The sequence below is a fragment of the Gadus morhua genome, chromosome 15 (genome assembly GCF_902167405.1).
Source record: "Gadus morhua chromosome 15, gadMor3.0, whole genome shotgun sequence".
Classification (NCBI taxonomy): Eukaryota; Metazoa; Chordata; class Actinopteri; order Gadiformes; family Gadidae; genus Gadus; species Gadus morhua.
In genome coordinates this window covers 25,212,792-25,231,240 of record NC_044062.1, presented here as the reverse complement: position 1 = coordinate 25,231,240, position 18,449 = coordinate 25,212,792, and the positions used below count along the sequence as shown (strand labels likewise).

The 18,449-nt window shown below is 44.6% G+C and overlaps 1 protein-coding gene across 1 annotated transcript in view; it reads right to left on the bottom strand.

Moving 5' to 3' along the window:
- LOC115559767 (endoplasmic reticulum junction formation protein lunapark-B) overlaps nucleotides 1–18,449 on the bottom strand; it is a 44,558-nt gene that overhangs the window by 4,912 nt on the left and 21,197 nt on the right. Inside the window, exons 7-11 of the mRNA XM_030378830.1 lie at nucleotides 13,906–13,998; nucleotides 12,986–13,091; nucleotides 12,104–12,174; nucleotides 9,929–10,099; nucleotides 1,179–1,271 (exon numbers count right to left, since the gene is read on the bottom strand). Of these exons, the coding sequence (XP_030234690.1) occupies nucleotides 1,179–1,271; nucleotides 9,929–10,099; nucleotides 12,104–12,174; nucleotides 12,986–13,091; nucleotides 13,906–13,998 (534 nt within the window). The remainder of the gene's footprint in view (nucleotides 1–1,178; nucleotides 1,272–9,928; nucleotides 10,100–12,103; nucleotides 12,175–12,985; nucleotides 13,092–13,905; nucleotides 13,999–18,449) is intronic.

Sequence of the window (18,449 nt, the reverse complement as noted above, 5' to 3'; positions counted from 1 at the left end):
TTTAATAATGCAGAGTCAAATAAGTTAATTCGGATATGAAGAGATCAGAAGATGGAATTTGAGAGTGAATCTGTTAACATTGATCCAGTAAAAGTGAGCGGCTCTGCATTCCAAAGAGAGGGACACACATCCATTGAACTCCCTGCAGTCCTCCTGTGGCGCTGCACTAAAAGCCAGGAAACACCCAACGCTGGCACATTCAAATCCCGATAGGTTATAAATAGTTATACACACCATCCATGTTAGACATATCAATAGTCAAGACACCAAGGAAAGAAACACTGAAATCATTGCGACCCTACGGACGAGCCGTAATAATTAATTAAATGTCTTTTCCCATTGGTTGGATACGAATGAAGGGATAATTCAGAGCTGAGCCAAGGGGAAAAACGACTGCATGACGACGCTTGTGGTTTGTACACCTCTCTCCTACCTCAGCATTGACCTGACGACCTACGCTCTGTTCAGTTATAACTCTCTCCTACCACAGTATTGACCTGAAGACCTTTAACCTGACGACCTACGCTCTGTTGAGTCATAACTCTCTCCTACCAAACTATCAACCTGACAACCTATGATCTGATGCCATTGACCTGACAACCTACGCTCTGTTCAGTTATAACTCTCTCCTACCACACTATCAACCTGACAACCTATGATCTGATGCCATTGACCTGACGACCTACGCTCTGTTCAGTCATAACTCTCTCCTACCACACTATCAACCTGACGACCTATGATCTGATGCCATTGACCTGACAACCTACACTCTGTTCAGTTATAACTCTCTCCTAGCACAGCATTTACCTGACGACCTTTGACCTGATGACTTTTGACCGGATGACTTTTGACCTGACGACCTATGCTCTGTTTAGTTATAACTCTCTCCTACTGCAGCATTGCCCTGATGACCTTTGACTTGACGACCTATGCTCTGTTGAGTTAAGTGGACTCTTCTCATACCTTATTTTGATATTAAGGACTAAATTCCATTCAGACAGTAAAATCGCACCAGATGTTGCCCCTGATTGTCCCAGGGAAAGAGACGGTGTGTAGCAGGGACCATCTATAACGTTACCTAATCTACAGCAGAGCAGGACTCCACAAGGGGGCGTGGGGAATTAGCTTAAGCAATTGAGATTAAATGAAAATCAGAGAAGAAAAGGAGAGAGGGGAACCTGGATTCTGCAGGGGCTGTGCCAGAGGGTGCTCTGGGGGCTGCTGGCTCTGGATAAAGCTGTGGACAGAGGTCCATGGAGTCGGGGCCCTAGCTAGAGGCAGAATCACACCATTAAAGATGAACTGAATTGAAATAATGAACATCGATAACGTGTCTCATCTCATCTTCATCTGCTTATCCGAGGTCGGGTCGCGGGCGGAGCAGCTCAAGCAGGGGGCCCCAGACTTCCCTTTCCCGGGCCACATTGACCAGCTCTGACGGGGGGATCCTGAGGCGTTCCCAGGCCAGTGTTGAGATATAATCTCTCCACCTAGTCCTGGGTCTTCCCCGAGGTCTCCTCCCCACTGGACGTGCCTGAAACACCTCCCAAGGGAGGCGCCCAGTGGGCATCCTCACCAGATGCCCGAACCACCTCAGCTGACTCCTTTCTAAGTAAAGGAGCAGCGGCTCTAATCCGACTTCCTCACGGATGGCTGAGCTTCTCCCCCTATCCCTAAGGGAGACGCCAGCCACCCTTCTGAGAAAACTCATCTCGGCCGCTTGTACCCACGATCTCGTCCTTTCGGTCATCACCCAACCCTCATGACCATAGGTGAGGATAGGAACAAAGATCGACATTGCCTTGCAGACTCAGCTCTCTTTTCGTAACAACGGTGCGTAAAGCAAACGCAATACCGCCCCCGCTGCTCCGATTCTCCGGCCAATCTCACGCTCCATCGTACCCTCACTCGCGAACAAGACCCTGAGGTACTTGAACTCCTTCACTTGGGCTAAGGACTCATTTCCTACCCGGAGTAAGCAATCCACCGGTTTCCTGCTAAGAGTCATGGCCTCAGATATAGCGGTGCTGATCCTCGTCCCAGCCGCTTCACACTCGGCCGCCAGCCGATCCAGTGAGTGATGAAGGTCACAGGCCGATGATTCAATGATGACCACATCATCTGCAAAAAGCAGTGACGAGACCCTCAGACCACCGAACTGCAACCCCTCCCCACCACGACTACGCCTCGATATCCTGTCCATGTATATCACAAACAAGAATGGTGACAAGGCGCAGCCCTGGCGGCGACCAACACCCACTGAGAACGAAAAATCCTCGGCAGCCAGTCAGTTTCGATAACGTGCTAGAATATGACCATTATAAAATAAATAACACTAAAAAATATTAAAAACAAATCAATAAATAGCTTTTATTAGCAACAAAAGAAAATGCGTCTTTTAGTATTAGAGCACCGATGACGTTACTGGCATGGTAGGACTAGGTCGTTGCTGCAGACACGCAAACGTCTTCTACACTCCACGGCGGGAAATAGTGATTTTAATATGGCTGGTTTGAGCCTGTGTGGGACATGCCTGTAGTGTCCGACTGCCAGGTGGAGAGGGATCAATTTCAGGCTGTAGCTCCACCTTCGGATCCTGTGGGTGCTGCCGGAGCATGGACACTGCCATTGAATCGGTTTACTGCCGAGAGGTCCCGGTCAACCATGACCATCTATGGTTGGATTAGGTTGCATAGGGCATTTCAAATGCTGTGCGGCGAGAGAGAGGTTTTGGAAGTGCCCATGCTATCTCTAAGGTACGTCCGAGCGGAGACACTGGAGAGCCCCATAAATAGCAAACAAGTAACAAGGGCGAAAACGATCTTTCCCCCTCCTTTTTCTTTTGATGAGTTTCAGGAATATCTCTGTAAAGACGGACTTATTGCGGAAACGCAACGAACTGTACAGACGCTGTAGTACCTATCAAGGCGCTGGTTCTCCACAAAAAAAAGTGGAGCGCATCAAGCCTGCGCGCATCCAGCCTGCGCGCTGTATAAAAACATTCAAGTCGAGGAGGAGATAGTAGTTGTTTAACCTTTTAGATTGAGTAGAAATACTTCTGAATGTACAGTTGGTAATTAAATTGAACAAGGGGCTGTATTTAAAGCAACAAAAAATTATACAAAAAAAACCCTGTAACTTTCAACGCAACTCTAACGTCGCTTCAGGCGTCCACACGAATCCTAACACGAAACCGCATAGGTCCGGTTTTAATTGAAACCACCCTGGGACCATGGACCTATTAAAGAACATGGTTTATTATCTGCCTAGCAACATGGTTATTAAAGACATGGTTTCACAAAAAAATTGGCTCCGGGTGGACGGGACCTGAAAGACATGTTGGATGCACTTTGGGAGATACACCCGTTGATGAGCATATGCGAGGCGGATTCACAAGCGTCACGTTTACTTTAGGTGGATGTTGGCGGTTTACTTTCTGATGGATGTTGATGGATATTGAACAGATGGATATTGCACAGATACATCTTACTATGAAACTACTTCTTCGAGTATAACTCCCTCTGCATCAGCAATCGGCTAGTCAGCGAACATCAGGGTGAGTAGAAAGAGACATTTGTTGAACTTCTGTTTACAGACCCGCCGTGGTTTAATTAGCAGCTTGGAAACATAGATCTGTGATATCGTCGTAGTACTAGTTTATACACTTTATGGTCGGAGTGCTAGCTTGTGGAGATTGACATGACAGGGCTATCGGAGGGTTAGTCCGTTTTAAGGGCTGGTTTCCCATTCAAAGGAAGCCTGTGGAAATGTATGATTACCCCAGCTGCCTTGGCCCTTTATAATGCATTACTGCAGCCAGGGGCAATGCGATAAGATGATCCTCCTGTAGACCTGGTTGTTTGTTTTTCTGTAGCCATTTCAGCGAGCCTCAGGAACTGACTCATTACCTGCTATGGCTGCTAGAGCCACAGAGTAGGAGTAGGTTACCATGCAAGTGTCGTAGCGTTGTTGAAATCCAACATGGCGGCGCCGCAATTTTCCGTCTCGTAAACGGTCGTTGCCATTTGAAACGGTCGATGCCATTTCCGACCATGTCCGATTGCGTCCGCTCTCCGATCTTAAATTCCGAATGCTTCGTGAACGGAATTGACGGCATGACGATTAGCCGCGTTACCCAATCAGCGTTGAGCTTGACCCGACGTCACTGGCAGAGAGTAGTGAGCTTGGACAGAAGCATACGGCCGACATCTTTCTTTATTCTGTGTGGAAATAGTAACATAGTTACGCCATTAAATGCTTTTATGGAAACATTTTTAGCGAGAAATGTGCATTTTACTTTCATAATGTTCGCTCGGTGAATGTGAAGGATGTTTGGTTTGATAGTTATGACGAAGAGGGAACGCTCCGACAGAGTCTCTGGTTACTAATGGCGCGTTTCCAATGCAGGGTGCGGAACGGATCGGATCGCAAAGGTGCGGGTCGGGTCGCGTTTCCACCGCCAAAAGTACGGCAAAGTCCGTGACCCGGACTTTGCCGTACCCGTTCCGGCCCCATTCTCGGGACTCCTCCGTTGCGGTACCCAAAACAAGACCAGACGCCTGAAAGGGTCCCGTGAAATTCTAACTACACCCCCCCTCCGTTGATTGGTCAACAGAATCGTCACTTCCGGGTGACGCGGGGATAAAAACAAACAAACAGTAGCCTCGAGGTATTATTCTTTACAATTAACATGTCGCGTAAAAAGCTTGCTTGGGCGAACAAGGAGGTGGAGACGTTCGTCTGCATTCTTGGGGAGGAAGACGTTGTTTACGATGTTTACGTAGCTGCCGCGGCGATCGACATCCGGCCTACCACCAAGGGTACTGTCGGCAGTGGAAACGCGACCTCGGAACTGAGCTGGGCTATACCGCCCCCTCCCTACCGCACCTTTGCGATCCGTTCCGTTCCGCACCCTGCAGTGGAAACGCGGCATAAGCAACCTCAACGAAGCATTCGGAATTCAAGATCGGAGAGCGGACGCAATCGGACATGGTCGGAAATGGCATCGACCGTTTCAAATGGCAACGACCGTTTACGAGACGGAAAGTCGCGGCGGCGCCACACTTTCACCGTACTGTTTAATCCCTTTTAGCAAGTCCAGCCATTTTTTGTTATTGTATCAATGAGAAGGCAGACAATACATCTGTTATATCAGCTAAACTTCAAATTTCAGTTCAGTTCATCTTTAAAGGCTGAGCTCAAAGGTTCAGCAATGATGATGCCGGCACTTTGACTTCCCCGTTACATTTCAATGATAAAGAGCCTATACAGATTAGGGATGGGAAGATTCACCGGTTCGCACCGATGCATCGTCATAAAAGCTCACGATGCGATGGCCCGGATCAAAAATGGGTGCATCGGATACAATGTGGGATGAACCGCGATGCATCGTACCTAAAAAATTTTGCATCGGTATAATCCGGTACAATTGTATATTTCTAGATTCCCCCTCTCTAACTGTTTCCTAAACGCGCTCTCATCTCCACTGCTGTCAGTGGCAGATTTTCGTGAAGTGTCGCGGCCAAGTATCGCGCGAGTTGAAGGAGTGTTCGGGAGAGTTACAATGGCTGACGAGGAGTTATACGTCCCTAAAGCTTGCAATAAGTCCAAGGTTTGGCAAAACTTTGGCTTTGCAAAGAAAGATGGAAAATTGGATAAGACCCATGCAATATGCAAAATATGTCGTGGTGCCATAAAGTACACAGGCAGCACGACTAATTTAGGTACTCACCTGAAGAGGCGACATGGTGAGACGTCTGCCTCATCCTCCGATCATCTATGGCTACAGTGGCTGCCTCAACAAGTACACCTGCGCAAAGTATTTCCACCTTTTTTCATGCCCCGCTGGCTACCAACTCAGCTCGATCAAAGGCAATAACCGAAGCCATTGCCTTCTTTATTTGCAAAGATATTCAGCCTTACAGTGTTGTTGAAAACGAGGGCTTCCAATACCTCCTACACATTCTGGAGCCGAGGTACCACATCCCGAATAGGAAGCTTTTCACGGATAAAGAAATCCCTCTTCTGTATGAAAAAGTGAGGCATGAAATAGCTAAATCGTTGAGCAATGCCAAAAGAGTTGCTATTACAGTTGATGGTTGGACGTCTCGCGCCACTGACTCCTATGTCACCGTAACGGCACATTACATCGATGAAGAGTGGGTTTTACAAAACCACGTCCTTCAAACCAGACCGTTCAACGAGGCTCACACAGGGAATAATCTGGGACTTTTACTGAAGGACGTTTGTTGCACATGGAACATCGCAGACAAGAACCCAGCGTTGGTCACGGACAACGCAAAAAATATGTTACTGGCTGGAGTTCGTGCAGAGATAAACCCCCATGTGCGATGCATCGCGCACACGCTCAATCTGGCCTCACAAAAATCCCTGAAGGTGGACAGGGTGTCAGAGCTTCTGGTGAAAGTGAGGAAGATTACAACTTTTTTTCACAGAAGCCCACAAGCAACTGAGGTTCTACGTGAAATGCAGGCCCAGTTACACATGCCAAATCACAAGCTCATCCATGATGTTCCCACAAGATGGAACAGTTCACTTGACATGTTGGAGCGTTTTTGGGAGCAGCAGCCTGCTGTGTTGAACACTCTTCTGTCAAGGAAGATAAAGAGGGGAGAAGGATTAGCCAGCCTGACAGAGGAAGACATGACACTGATCCCAGAGGTCATCAAATTGATGTCCCCTCTGAAAGTGGCAACAACACTCCTCAGTGAGGAAAAACACCCCACTATCTCAATGATCTCCCCAATACAGGCCAAACTTCAGAAGCATTTCCAGCCAGATGAGAGCGATCTGCTGGAAATTTCTGTGATGAAGGAGCGATTCCGACAGGATTTTGATGGTCGCTACACGTATCTCCAAGACCTCCTCTACTATGCTGCAGTGCTCGATCCACGGTTCAAAGACCTGGCTTTCTTGGAAGACCACGGCACCAAGGACATGGTATTCACGAAGCTAACAGCAGAGGTGGTGATGATGGAGGAAGAGGTAAGAATATACTCCATAAACCGTAGCTAAACCTAGCTAAACCGTAGCTAAACTATTTGTTACTTGAATTTACCTGTGTCTTCTTTGAATTGGAAAAAGAAATCTAGCAGCTAGTCTCCTTTATACTATTTATATGTTCCCATATATATATATTTTTGTCAGGCAAGTGACAGTGGCACACTCAATGAGGGCCAGGCAGGTGACAGTGGCACACTGACTGAGGGCCAGGCAGAGGTTGACAGAAGCCCAGAGGAAGAGAGAGGTTTGTTCTGATAGGAACTGTGCCAAAAGCTATAAAATAATGTTTTAAGATGCATTTATTATATATATATAGTTATAAAGTATTATTTAAATAATATATATGGAATGGAACAAAAGAGCACTGTGGATATCAGTTGTGTTAAAAAAAATGTCAAAATTATGACATACAATACTATCTTACAAAGTTATGACCTGCAATACTATCTTACTATATTATATATATATATATATATATATATAGTAAGAAAGTATTGTAAATCATAATTTTTACATATTTTTTTAACACAACTGATAATTCACTGTGCTTTTCTGTTCCATTCCATAGATGATGTCCCCCCCAAGAAGACAGCCTTGAACCAGATGTTTGGGGATTTCCTCACTGCGAGAGCACCAATGAAGACCACAAGGGAGAGGGCTAGGGCAGAAATCTTAAAGTACAGAGAGAGGGATTCTTTAGCTTTGAGTGGTGATGTGTTGCAGTGGTGGAAAAAACAAGTGGATCTTCCACTGCTTTCAGCCTTGGCAAAGAGCTACCTGTGCATCCCAGCAACGAGTGTACCCTCTGAAAGAGTGTTTAGCACGGCTGGGGACATAGTTACAGCAAAGCGCAGTTTGCTTCATCCTGATCATGTGGATCAACTCATATTCCTTAAGAAAAACCTGAAAATAGGACAAATTAGTTAAATTTAGTGTGTGAGGCAGTTGATCCGCATGTTTAGGATGAAGCAAACTGTGTTGTGACTGTCAGGTATAGTGAAAAAATGTTACATTCAGAACACACTTATGCACATACACACACATACACATACACATCACACATACATGTTTTCTTTTGTCAGAAACCTTGTTACTGATTTGTTGTCTGACAAACAAAAATTTTACATTCAGAACACACTTACACACATGCACATAAATGTTTTCTTTTGTCAGAAACCTGGTTACTGATTTGTTGTCTGACAAATAAATAAATCATTATGTATCATATTAAATTGCATAGAATTGTATTATTTAGCATCGCATCTTGTTGAATCGCATCGTGTCGAATCGTATCGTGTCGAATCGCACTGCATCGCAATAGGGGTGAATCGTATCGTATCGCATTAGTAGCTGCTTTTATGTATCTTGAATGTATCGGATCGTTGGCAGTGCATCGAGATGTGTATCGCATCGTCCTCCTGATGGAGATGCACATCACTAATACAGATATACTACTTTAGATACGTTGGTCATTCTATATCCAAACACAACGATAAATTCAATGTCTCTTAAAGCTAGGATAGGCTCGTTTTTGAAAAAGTTTTTGTCATGTTTGGTGAAGCTGCCCCCTCATCTCGCCAGCAATCAATACATCCAAAAATCAGGTACCTGTGGCAGGCCTGGTAATGCCCGAGACAGGCCTGTGGTAACGCCTGAGACAGGCCTGTTGTAACGCCTGAGACAGGCCTGTGGTAATGCTTGAGATAGACCTGTACTAACGCCTGAGACAGGCATGTAGTAACGCCGGAATCAGGCCTATTAGTATCGCCTGAGACAGGCCTGTGGTAACACCTGTAGTAACCCCATAGACAGGCCTGGAGTAATTGCTGAATCAGTCCTGTGGCAATGCCTGAGACAGGCCTGTGGTAACGCCTGAGAAAGGCCTGTGGTAACACCTGAGACTGGCCTGTGGCAACGCCTGAGACAGGCCTGTGGTAACGCCTGAGCCAGGCCTGTGGTATCGCCGGAGCCAGGCCCGTGGGAACGCCTGAGACAGGCCTGTCATAACGCCTGAGACAGGCCTGTGGTAACGCCTGTAGTAACGCATGAGATAGGACTGTAGTGATGCCTGAGCCAGGCCTGTAGTGACGCCTGACAAAGGCCTTTAGTGACGCCTGACAAAGGCCTGTAGTAATGGCTGTACTAACGCCTGATACAGGCCTGTACTAACGCCTGGCAAAGGTGTGTAGTGGACAGAATCAGGTTTTGTTTAATAATGTGCACATTCCGCCTCAAATGTGCTCATAAATACTAAAACGGTCCAATTAATCTGTATACGCATTGCATGGACTGAATACAAATGTATTCATCAAGTACTGTGACGTTTTAGCCAGCAGTGGGGAGGGGGGGGTTGTTAAGAATAAAAGGAGAATGAGGCAAACCCAGCCAACAGGTGCAGACTGCAGAGCTATACATTTACATTTAGGGCATTTAGCACACTTACATTAATACACACATTGACACACCGACGGCAGAGTCAACCATGCAAGGCAGCTCGTCAGGAGCAGTTTAGGGTTAAAAGTCTTTGATGGAACATGTTAAACGGAGATCTTCTAAAATGTTGCATACGTTATAAAATGTTATAAAGTAAAGTCAAAACCAAAGCAGAGGCAACATATTGGCATAATATTTCCATGTTCCATTTTGCCACAAAGGACCAACTCCAAGTAAGACAAGACAATTGGTTCCATTAAAAGGGGCCATAGCCATAATAAAAAAAATGCGTGCTCAAAAATAGATTGATCTCCTAGTTGATCTGTCAATCTCACATCTAGAGATTCACTCCTAGTTGGGACAAGAAAAAACCTTTTGAAAATGTCATGACTAATCAATCTCGGGTGTGGGAAAACAGTTGCTCTTTAAAGCCTAAAATGAAGCAGCCTGCTGTGGTTTCATGTGTCAGTACCTCCAGACGGTGTGGCACTCTCCTCTGTTTCTGAGCCGGAATGAGGCACCGGCCCTGGGGAAGGGGACTCGGCCCTCAGCCTCCTCTCGAAGCTGAACTCTGGAAGCCTGGGGGCCTGGGGGCGCGTCTTGCGGGCCGGGTTCATGAAGTAACAATACGCACAACGGAAGGCTGAACATGGAGGAGGAATGTGAACAAGACAATTAACAAAGCAAAAGATCAGCTTAGTCACACACATCTACTCCAGAGCTAACCCACTGATTCACTGTGTGTTTTAATGGTATAATATGTAACATTTCCTCATGAAAACCAATTTCTTTATTTTTTTATTCCGTAGCTTTATTCAAGGTACGGCCCGTTACATTTGGTGAGGTTGCATGTCAATGTTCAATTCCCTTTATCCCCCTACATCCGAGGAAACTGGGAAAACCGTAATCCAGAGGCGATTTGTTTCTTTGATAATATTGATCTAGCTGCCATGTGCTAGTTTTCCCAGTGGCTCATGCCAGCCAGCGAGTAAGAGTTACCAAACAGACTTACCTTGGGCAGCTAATTTTGTATTTACATTTTTTGTTTTACCCAGAGATTTCCTGAACAGAAAAAATGCAGAACTCACAAATCAGTATTACGGAATACCAAAAACCTGAATTGGATACACGTTCAGGTTTTTGATGATATAGATATCTATGTATCATATGATATTATTTAGATATAGAGCTCCAGGACTGTAACGCAAGTGTTGTACACTTCCTTGTTATTTGGATAACCGTTCTGCTTTTGGTGTTATGGCGCATAACACGTCGGACTCTCGTCTCTGGTATTTCAACGAGACTCGTAGTGGGGGTTATCACAGCCATTGTTGAAAATGAATTGGGGGAAGGAACTTTGGCTTTGACTCCCTCAAGAACATGAACCACGACATGGAGGAGAAAGGGATTGTTGGCGGCGAATGTCTCCCGCTTGAGCCCCGCTTTCCGCTGCCGAGGGACCACCGCCTCGGCGCTTTAGGAGGCGGAGGTGCCTAAACGCTGCCCGGCAACAATTCCTTTCTACTCCTTGTCGCGGTTCAGTCTACTTCACATGGATGTGGACGTGGAAGAACAAGGAACGTCGTAGAACCCAACGCTGTCGTTTGAGATTCATAATATCCACTCACACAGCTTTTGGCCGTGATAATATATATTATATGATATAGATATCTATAAGGGCTATATGATATTATTTAGATATAGAGCTCCAGGACTCCCGTGTGTTGTAGAATATGTACAGAACACAGCTAAAGGCTGTGTACGCCTCGCCATTGCGATACATCCTCTGTAAATAGAGCGCATGGTACCGTGGCTGCAAGCTGCTCAGGGCCACACCCCAACCCTCCTCCTTGACCCGCCTCGCTCCTCCTCATTTGCATTATAGCTACAGACACCAAAACAGCGCATTTGGGGGAAGCTCAATGTGCGACTGGCTCGGAGTGGCTGTAACTCTGCACCACAGCTGAATTTCGGGAACGTCTTTGAATACTGTGTTAGTGGCCCACTAATACCTATATTAAAGCATCCATAAAATAGCATGTCATGGCACCTTTAACATATCTTTTATAGTCCATGTGCTTACTGGCCACACTTTTTTTTACCTGCTTGTAACTTGTAAACACTTAGTGTTATCTATGCAATGGATAATTGCACTGTTGTTACCTGTGCACTCATCACAGTTCATGTGGGTTGGTGGTTAGCATACAATGTTGCGGGAAACACAGTAATGGGTACGGTAACGTCATACAGTAACATTTATTATGATTGTCTTACCCATGGATAACAGCACTAGAATACCTCAGACAACATTATCTTCACCTGTTAACACAGCTTTAATACATTAACTCATCCTTGAACAAGAGTTCTGCCCATCACATTGGTTTTCACTGTCAATGGGGGAGAAAACAACAACTCCACCGTCATCAAACATGTCTTTTCTTATTATGTTGATTGAAACCCCTACCAGCAGAAACAATATAGTATAGCTTCAACGACTAAGTAGCCATGGCTTAACGACATGCACAAATAATATAAAACATGTCAATGACCTTCATTAACAGTTGATCTTGCATGGATCACATGAGAAATAAAGCGGAACGTGTCTGTGTATGGAGATAGTACCGTGAGTAAAATTGTTTTTTGTTACCTATATATTCAAACTCCTCTTTCAGAGCCATCCCATTGTGAGAAAAACACTGCTGGCAGATGAGAGCATATCTAGAAACACACAAAGACATTGGGTTAGGATTATTTAAACCATCCTGTCTTAAGCCCTCATTCAGCTCTCTAAGGGGCCACTCACACTAGGGCCGCGGCCCCGTGCCCGAGCTCATTTGCATACTTTACTAAAGTCTAGAATGTTTGGCTAGTGTGACCACGCCAACCGTATTCCAGCACGGAACCGCCCCTTGGCCACGGCACACTTGTGAGAGAGGTGTGCCGTGGCCAAAGTACAGATGCTAATGAGACGACACTCGCGGATACGCAACGTGAGCTGGATGATGTAGTCCTTGCGCGACCCTTCTTTCTTTATAGGTCCATGCCCTTCTTTCCCACAACAATCATTTTAATCAATGGCGGCAAGCGGTTCACGAGTGGGTTTACGTTGGTGCGATAGTGAAGTCGAGTGTTTACTTGAAATTTGGGCCGATGACAGCATTCGCTTTGTTGTTCTCCATTGTTGTTATGGCGGCGAGGACGCTTGGTGATGACGTATTTATCGTATTACAACGTGATGACGTGTGTATGAAGGAGCAATCGTGCCCAGGCCACAGCCTTTGGGAGCAGTGTGACCACGGGCCAGCGGGGGGAATCGTGCTGAATCTTCCTGCAGCACGGAACAGGCAAACGGCCCTAGTGTGAGTGGCCCCTAAATGTCACTGATTGGAATATGAATCTTCTTAGACGTCCTCAACTATAAATGGGTTTCAAAAAAATGCAAACAAATGAGTCCATTACCAAGGTAGTAACTTGCCTGGTTGATTGTATATTTAGTGAATGTAAAGCAGCGTTACTCCCTGATGCTCACCTGTTCTGGGGGCCGTCTCCCACCAGGTACTCTATGACGCGGTCCACCGTGCCTCGCTCTCTGGGCAGGACAGGCCTGGCTAACGGAGGCCCAGGAGGGTGCATGCCTGGGGAAGACCAGGTCACTGACACACCAATCTCTAATATCCTTACAAATCTCTATGTCTACACTTAGTTCATCTTGAGCCCAATGGCTACTACCCAGCATCCTGCAGTTGTTTTATGTGGTTAGCAGCACCAAACCAAATTGTATTGTATGCCTCGATTGTTCTTAGCCTTATCTCCTTTGCATAAAACAATTATCTAAATAAGGTAAAAGTTTACATATTCTGTACTGTTGTTATTATTATTACTTTTTAAGTGGCACAAGCCAGGCCTCTGGGTTGATAGCTGTGCCGTGTTCCAATACCCGTACAATCCGTACTTACTAGCCAAATTTTTAGTACGTAGTACGTTCCAATTCAGATCTGGCGAAAAGAAGTATACTTCAAAGACCCGGATGTCGTACTCAAAACGGGCTAATCGTGAAGTGTGGATCGAAGGACACTTTCTGTACTCAACGGCAGCCATCTTAGCTACGTAGCGGAAGAGGCGGAGACAGGCTGAGCGATCAACTCGAAAAATAATGGATACCGAAGGGACAGCGCCTGCAGCTTCTGCACCATACAAATGTAAGTTTCGTCGTGTTACATATTCATATTTATTACATTTTACAATCGCCTCTGAATAGTTTTTTTAGGCGGCTGTCGCGATCGTCATTTCCGGTAAGTGCACCATGGAGTACTCGATTTAGAACAGCACTCGCATCTGAAAAATTAACGTACTCAGTGAGTACGGATAGTACGGATAGTATACTCTATTCCTTTAAGTATACTCATGGAAGTACGGGTATTGGAACACGGCACTGGACTGGAAGCCTACCTTCACCTGGGATGGGAGAGCAGGGTGTTCTGTGTATGGCCCCCTGGTGGACATGGGTTGACAGAGCAGATCTCTCAGGGGGACCCCCTGGAGCTGAGAGAGGGACCAGGGAGGAAACACAGACATAACAACCCTTTCTGCGTTACTCTTCTGTGGTAAGACAGCTCACATTCACAGAGAAAAAAGAAAAGTAACACAATCTACTAAAACTCACCCATGTTCACAAACAAGAAAAAGGAGCAACAGAGAGGGGGGCAGGGAGAAAGTACATTGAGAACGTTGAGAGTCGGGGACGGATCATGTGTGTCCAAGGTCAGGGTGTTTGGAAAAGAGTTGGGACAGTTGGGGAGGGTGAACTGACTTGTGCTAATGGTATTGGGTTCCCCTGCATCTGCACCACCCAACCCGGTATCACGCGATTTAGTTCTCACCCGCACACAACGTTAACCTATTGAATCGTGTCCCAGAGCACGATTGTCCGACTTTCTTCGTGCTACACAGAATGAAATGTAAACCAATGCATTATGGATAGGAGCGTTTCTCAGACTTTTTTGTGCTAGATAGAACGAAATGTAAACCCATGCAGTTTGAATGGGAGCATTTCTCAGACGAGAGAGAGCGAGCGAGCGAGCGAGAGAGAGAGAAGGGCTTCAGAAGGGGTGTGCGCAGACAGTACAGTGGACCCTCTGGTTATATATGTCAATATTACCGATTTTTAAAGCAGGCCTCCTCAACAACTGAAACAAATTTTTCGTGCTCCCCAGACCGAAATGTAAACCAATGCATTTTGAATGTTTCTCAGACCATTTTCGTGCTCCACGGAACGAAACGAGAGAGAGAGAGAAAGAGAGAGATGGACAACACAGTCTCACTCCCTTTCGTTTTTTTTCAACGCGGGGGTCCGTCAGATAGACAATCATGTTTTACCTTTAGTGTCGTTTTTCAACGCGGGGGTCAATCAGATAGACATTCATGTTAATCCCTCACACTCGGATATAGACGAAAGGAAATCAATGTCCATCAACGGTGATGCCGTCACGTTATGCAACTATTGATTTCTTTGACATGATCTAAAAATAAAACAACGCAGACCATCAGAGCCATCTACCTTAGGTTACTTTGATCTTGCATCATTTTATTCAGCTCCGGTGTTGGTAACGTAACGTAAAACAAATCATAATAATGACGATGATGATGACGATGATGATGATATAATAATAATAATAATAATTGAATATTTATCTCACTTTGTGTATCAAAGTGAGATAACCCAGTCGCAAAGTGACTGCAACCCAGTCGCTTTTGGCGACTGGGTTGCCCAGATACACAAAGTGAGATAAATATTCAATTATTATTATTATAATAATTATTTTTATTATATCATCATCATCATCGTCATTATTATGATTTGTTTTACCTTACGTTACAAACACCGGAGCTGAATAAAATTATGCAAGATCAAAGTAACCTAAGGTTGATGGCTCTGATTGTCTGCGTTGTTTTTTTTTTTTAGATCATGTCAAACAAATCAATAGTTGCATAACGTGACGGCATCACCGTTGATGGACATCGATTTCCTTTCGTCGATATCCGACGGTGAGGGATTAACATGAATGTCTATTCGACAGTGTAGTGCACTTTTTTTCTGTGGACCCATTTTTTTTAAACTACAAACCATCACGACCCAATTCACAACAGGCCTTATTTATAAAATCATTTTTGACCATGAATGAACATTCCTGAACGTTTTTACTGCCAATTCCGCATCCCCTTATGTATTAACTTAAACCAGCCATTTCAAAGAGATAAATCACAACTTTATTTTTATGCACTTGTTATTGAAAACATAAAACCTGTATTAAATACATTATAAATGAGACGAAATAAATGCATTTAGGCGGAGCAAACATCTCCTTGTTTTGGCTATCTCATTGTTTTTATTTCCTCTCATCAGTAAAACAAACACAATCTACCTTAGTCTTTCAACTAGATTCAATGTTATAAGTAAAATTAACAGTTACAAACATAGCAAACATTCAGTACTATCAAAAACATGCTTCTTGTTGAAAGTTTTTTGTAAATGCTAATGTCAAAAAAACAAAACTGTATATATATATATTAGTGCTGTCAGTTAAACGCGTTATTAACGGTGTTAACGCAAACCAATTTTAACAGCGTTAATTATTTTATCGCGCGATGAACGCAATTTATTATTATTTTTTTTTTTTTTCTTATTTCTTAAGCTCAAAACAAAGAAGGAGTAGCCTGACTGCTATGTTCAAGGCAGTGTGTTTGTAAGTTCATCGTTTAATTGCACTATAGGCTTTTTTTTGGTATCGTCCTGTTTTGATCTTTTTTGAATTGAATTGAATTGAATTGATCAGTATATGCCAATGTTGCTATCAATAAAAAAACATTTGCACAAGGCAAGCCGATGCACTTCTCCATGTTGATAAGAGCATTAAAATGAGAACAATTAATGGGAAAAAGAAATCAAGGGATATTTAGCATAGAAAAAAGATTTGCGATTAATCGCGAGTAACCGTGATTAATCGCAAATCTTTTTTCTAACTATGTCATTATTGCGATTAAATATTTAAATCGCTTGACAGCACTAATATATATATATATATATATATTATAAGTGCTGTCAATCAATTAAGATATTTAATCGTGATTAATCACATTAATGTCATAGTTAACTTGCGATTAATCGCGATTAATCACACATATTTTTCTATTCTAAATATCCCTTAAACTTTGGAACAAAACTCTTGCTCAGCAAAGATGGGAAATACTATAACATTTATTATTTAAACCAGTATGATTATTCCTACCATACGTAGGCCTATATACATTACCAGGCTATGAATAACGCCTACGCGCACACACACACACACACACACACACACACACACACACACACACACACACACACACACACACACACACACACACTGGCGGAGTGGTAATCGGGAGAGTCTGGAAAATTCCCGGTGGGCCGTTAACGTTTCGGAGCTGTCGGGCTGATTACTGCGGGATAACAATATTTCGTTAAGAAAAGTTCCTTGCGGCTTCCGGTTTGGCAAATTAGTGGATAGACGTAAAATCAGGAGCTCCCGGCAGATGAAGTCTTAAACATTGAAAAGCCAAAATTCAAATGCGCAAACAGAGAGGGGATGACTACTAAAAGGGAATCCATCAAAAATAAAACGGAAAAGAAGCAAAAAGAGCGAGAGAAAATGGGAGATAGAAAGGGAGATGATAAGTCTGAAGCTGCTAACGAAGACATGCTAGCTAACATGAAGGCTGGCTTTGACAACGTGACTAGGCAGATTGGGTCCAATAGCGAGGAAAACCGCAAAGAAATGAAGGACATTCGAGAGAGTATCCAAAATTTGGGAGTCTAGAACTAGCCACTTTTAAGGTGGAGATGAACAACAGATTCGAGGCCTTCGACAGGGGAATTGAAGCGCAGGGCAGAGATATCATAGACATTCAAGAGCGCGTCGTGGAGAACGAGGAATGGAACGCAGAGCTGAAGGGGATTCTCGCCTCTTCGCTCAAGCAGCAAAGGAGACTACAGGAAAAAGTAACTGACTTAGAAGGGAGATCAAGAAGAAATAATATTCGAGTTTGGGGAGTACCAGAGGGCACAGAGAAGGATTCGGTCCCCGAGTTTATAGAGAAGTTGATACGCGAGAAACTTAAGTTCGGGGAAGATCCCGACCTACAAATACAATGTGCTCACAGAGCGTTGGCACCGAAACCTGCCTCGAATAAGAATCCCAGAGCTATCATTGTCAACTTCCTGCAGTACCAAATGAAGGATGACATCCTCAGAAAGGCCTGGCAGACAAAAATTGCGATTGGAGAAAAGATGGTGACGTTCGACCACGATTACCCAGCGGAGGTGGCTGCAAAGCGCCGTGGCTATGCGGGTCTGAAGAGAGCTCTGAAGGGAAAAGGGATTAAGTTCCAGTCACCTCTAACATCATTGAGAGTCCACTGGCAAGGAGGCGTTCAGACCTATGGCAGTCCACAAGAAGCTGCACGGGCGATGGAGGAGAGGGGAATGAAGGTGGAAGGTCTGGTCGAGAAGGAACAACCGCCGCTGGAGCAGCAGCTTGAAGCCGCTTATAAATGGCGCAGAGTTGGGGACCAGGAGACCGACGTCGCTGGGAGAGCAAGGAAGGAGCTGATGCGGTTTTCTCGGAAGGAGTAGACGAGAATAAATTATCCTTGTAGCCGTTAACATGGAACAGGCACGAACTTTCGCATTTCCTATTTATTTATTTTTTCTCTAAAGCTTGTTGGTTCTGAAAGTTACGTAAGTAGCCTGTAGGTATATACTTTCCTATATGCCTAGCGTTTGGTTGGCTTTATAAGAATTGCAAGGTTAATGCCGGGAGTGACGGTTGGAATATGTTGGACATGTTTAGCGTGAACGGAGGACTTCGGCTGGGAGAGTTCTTCTTCGCTAAGGGGGGCCCTCTTACGAGAGGATTTCCCCTCTCCCCACCAACAGGGGAAATGGGGAGAAA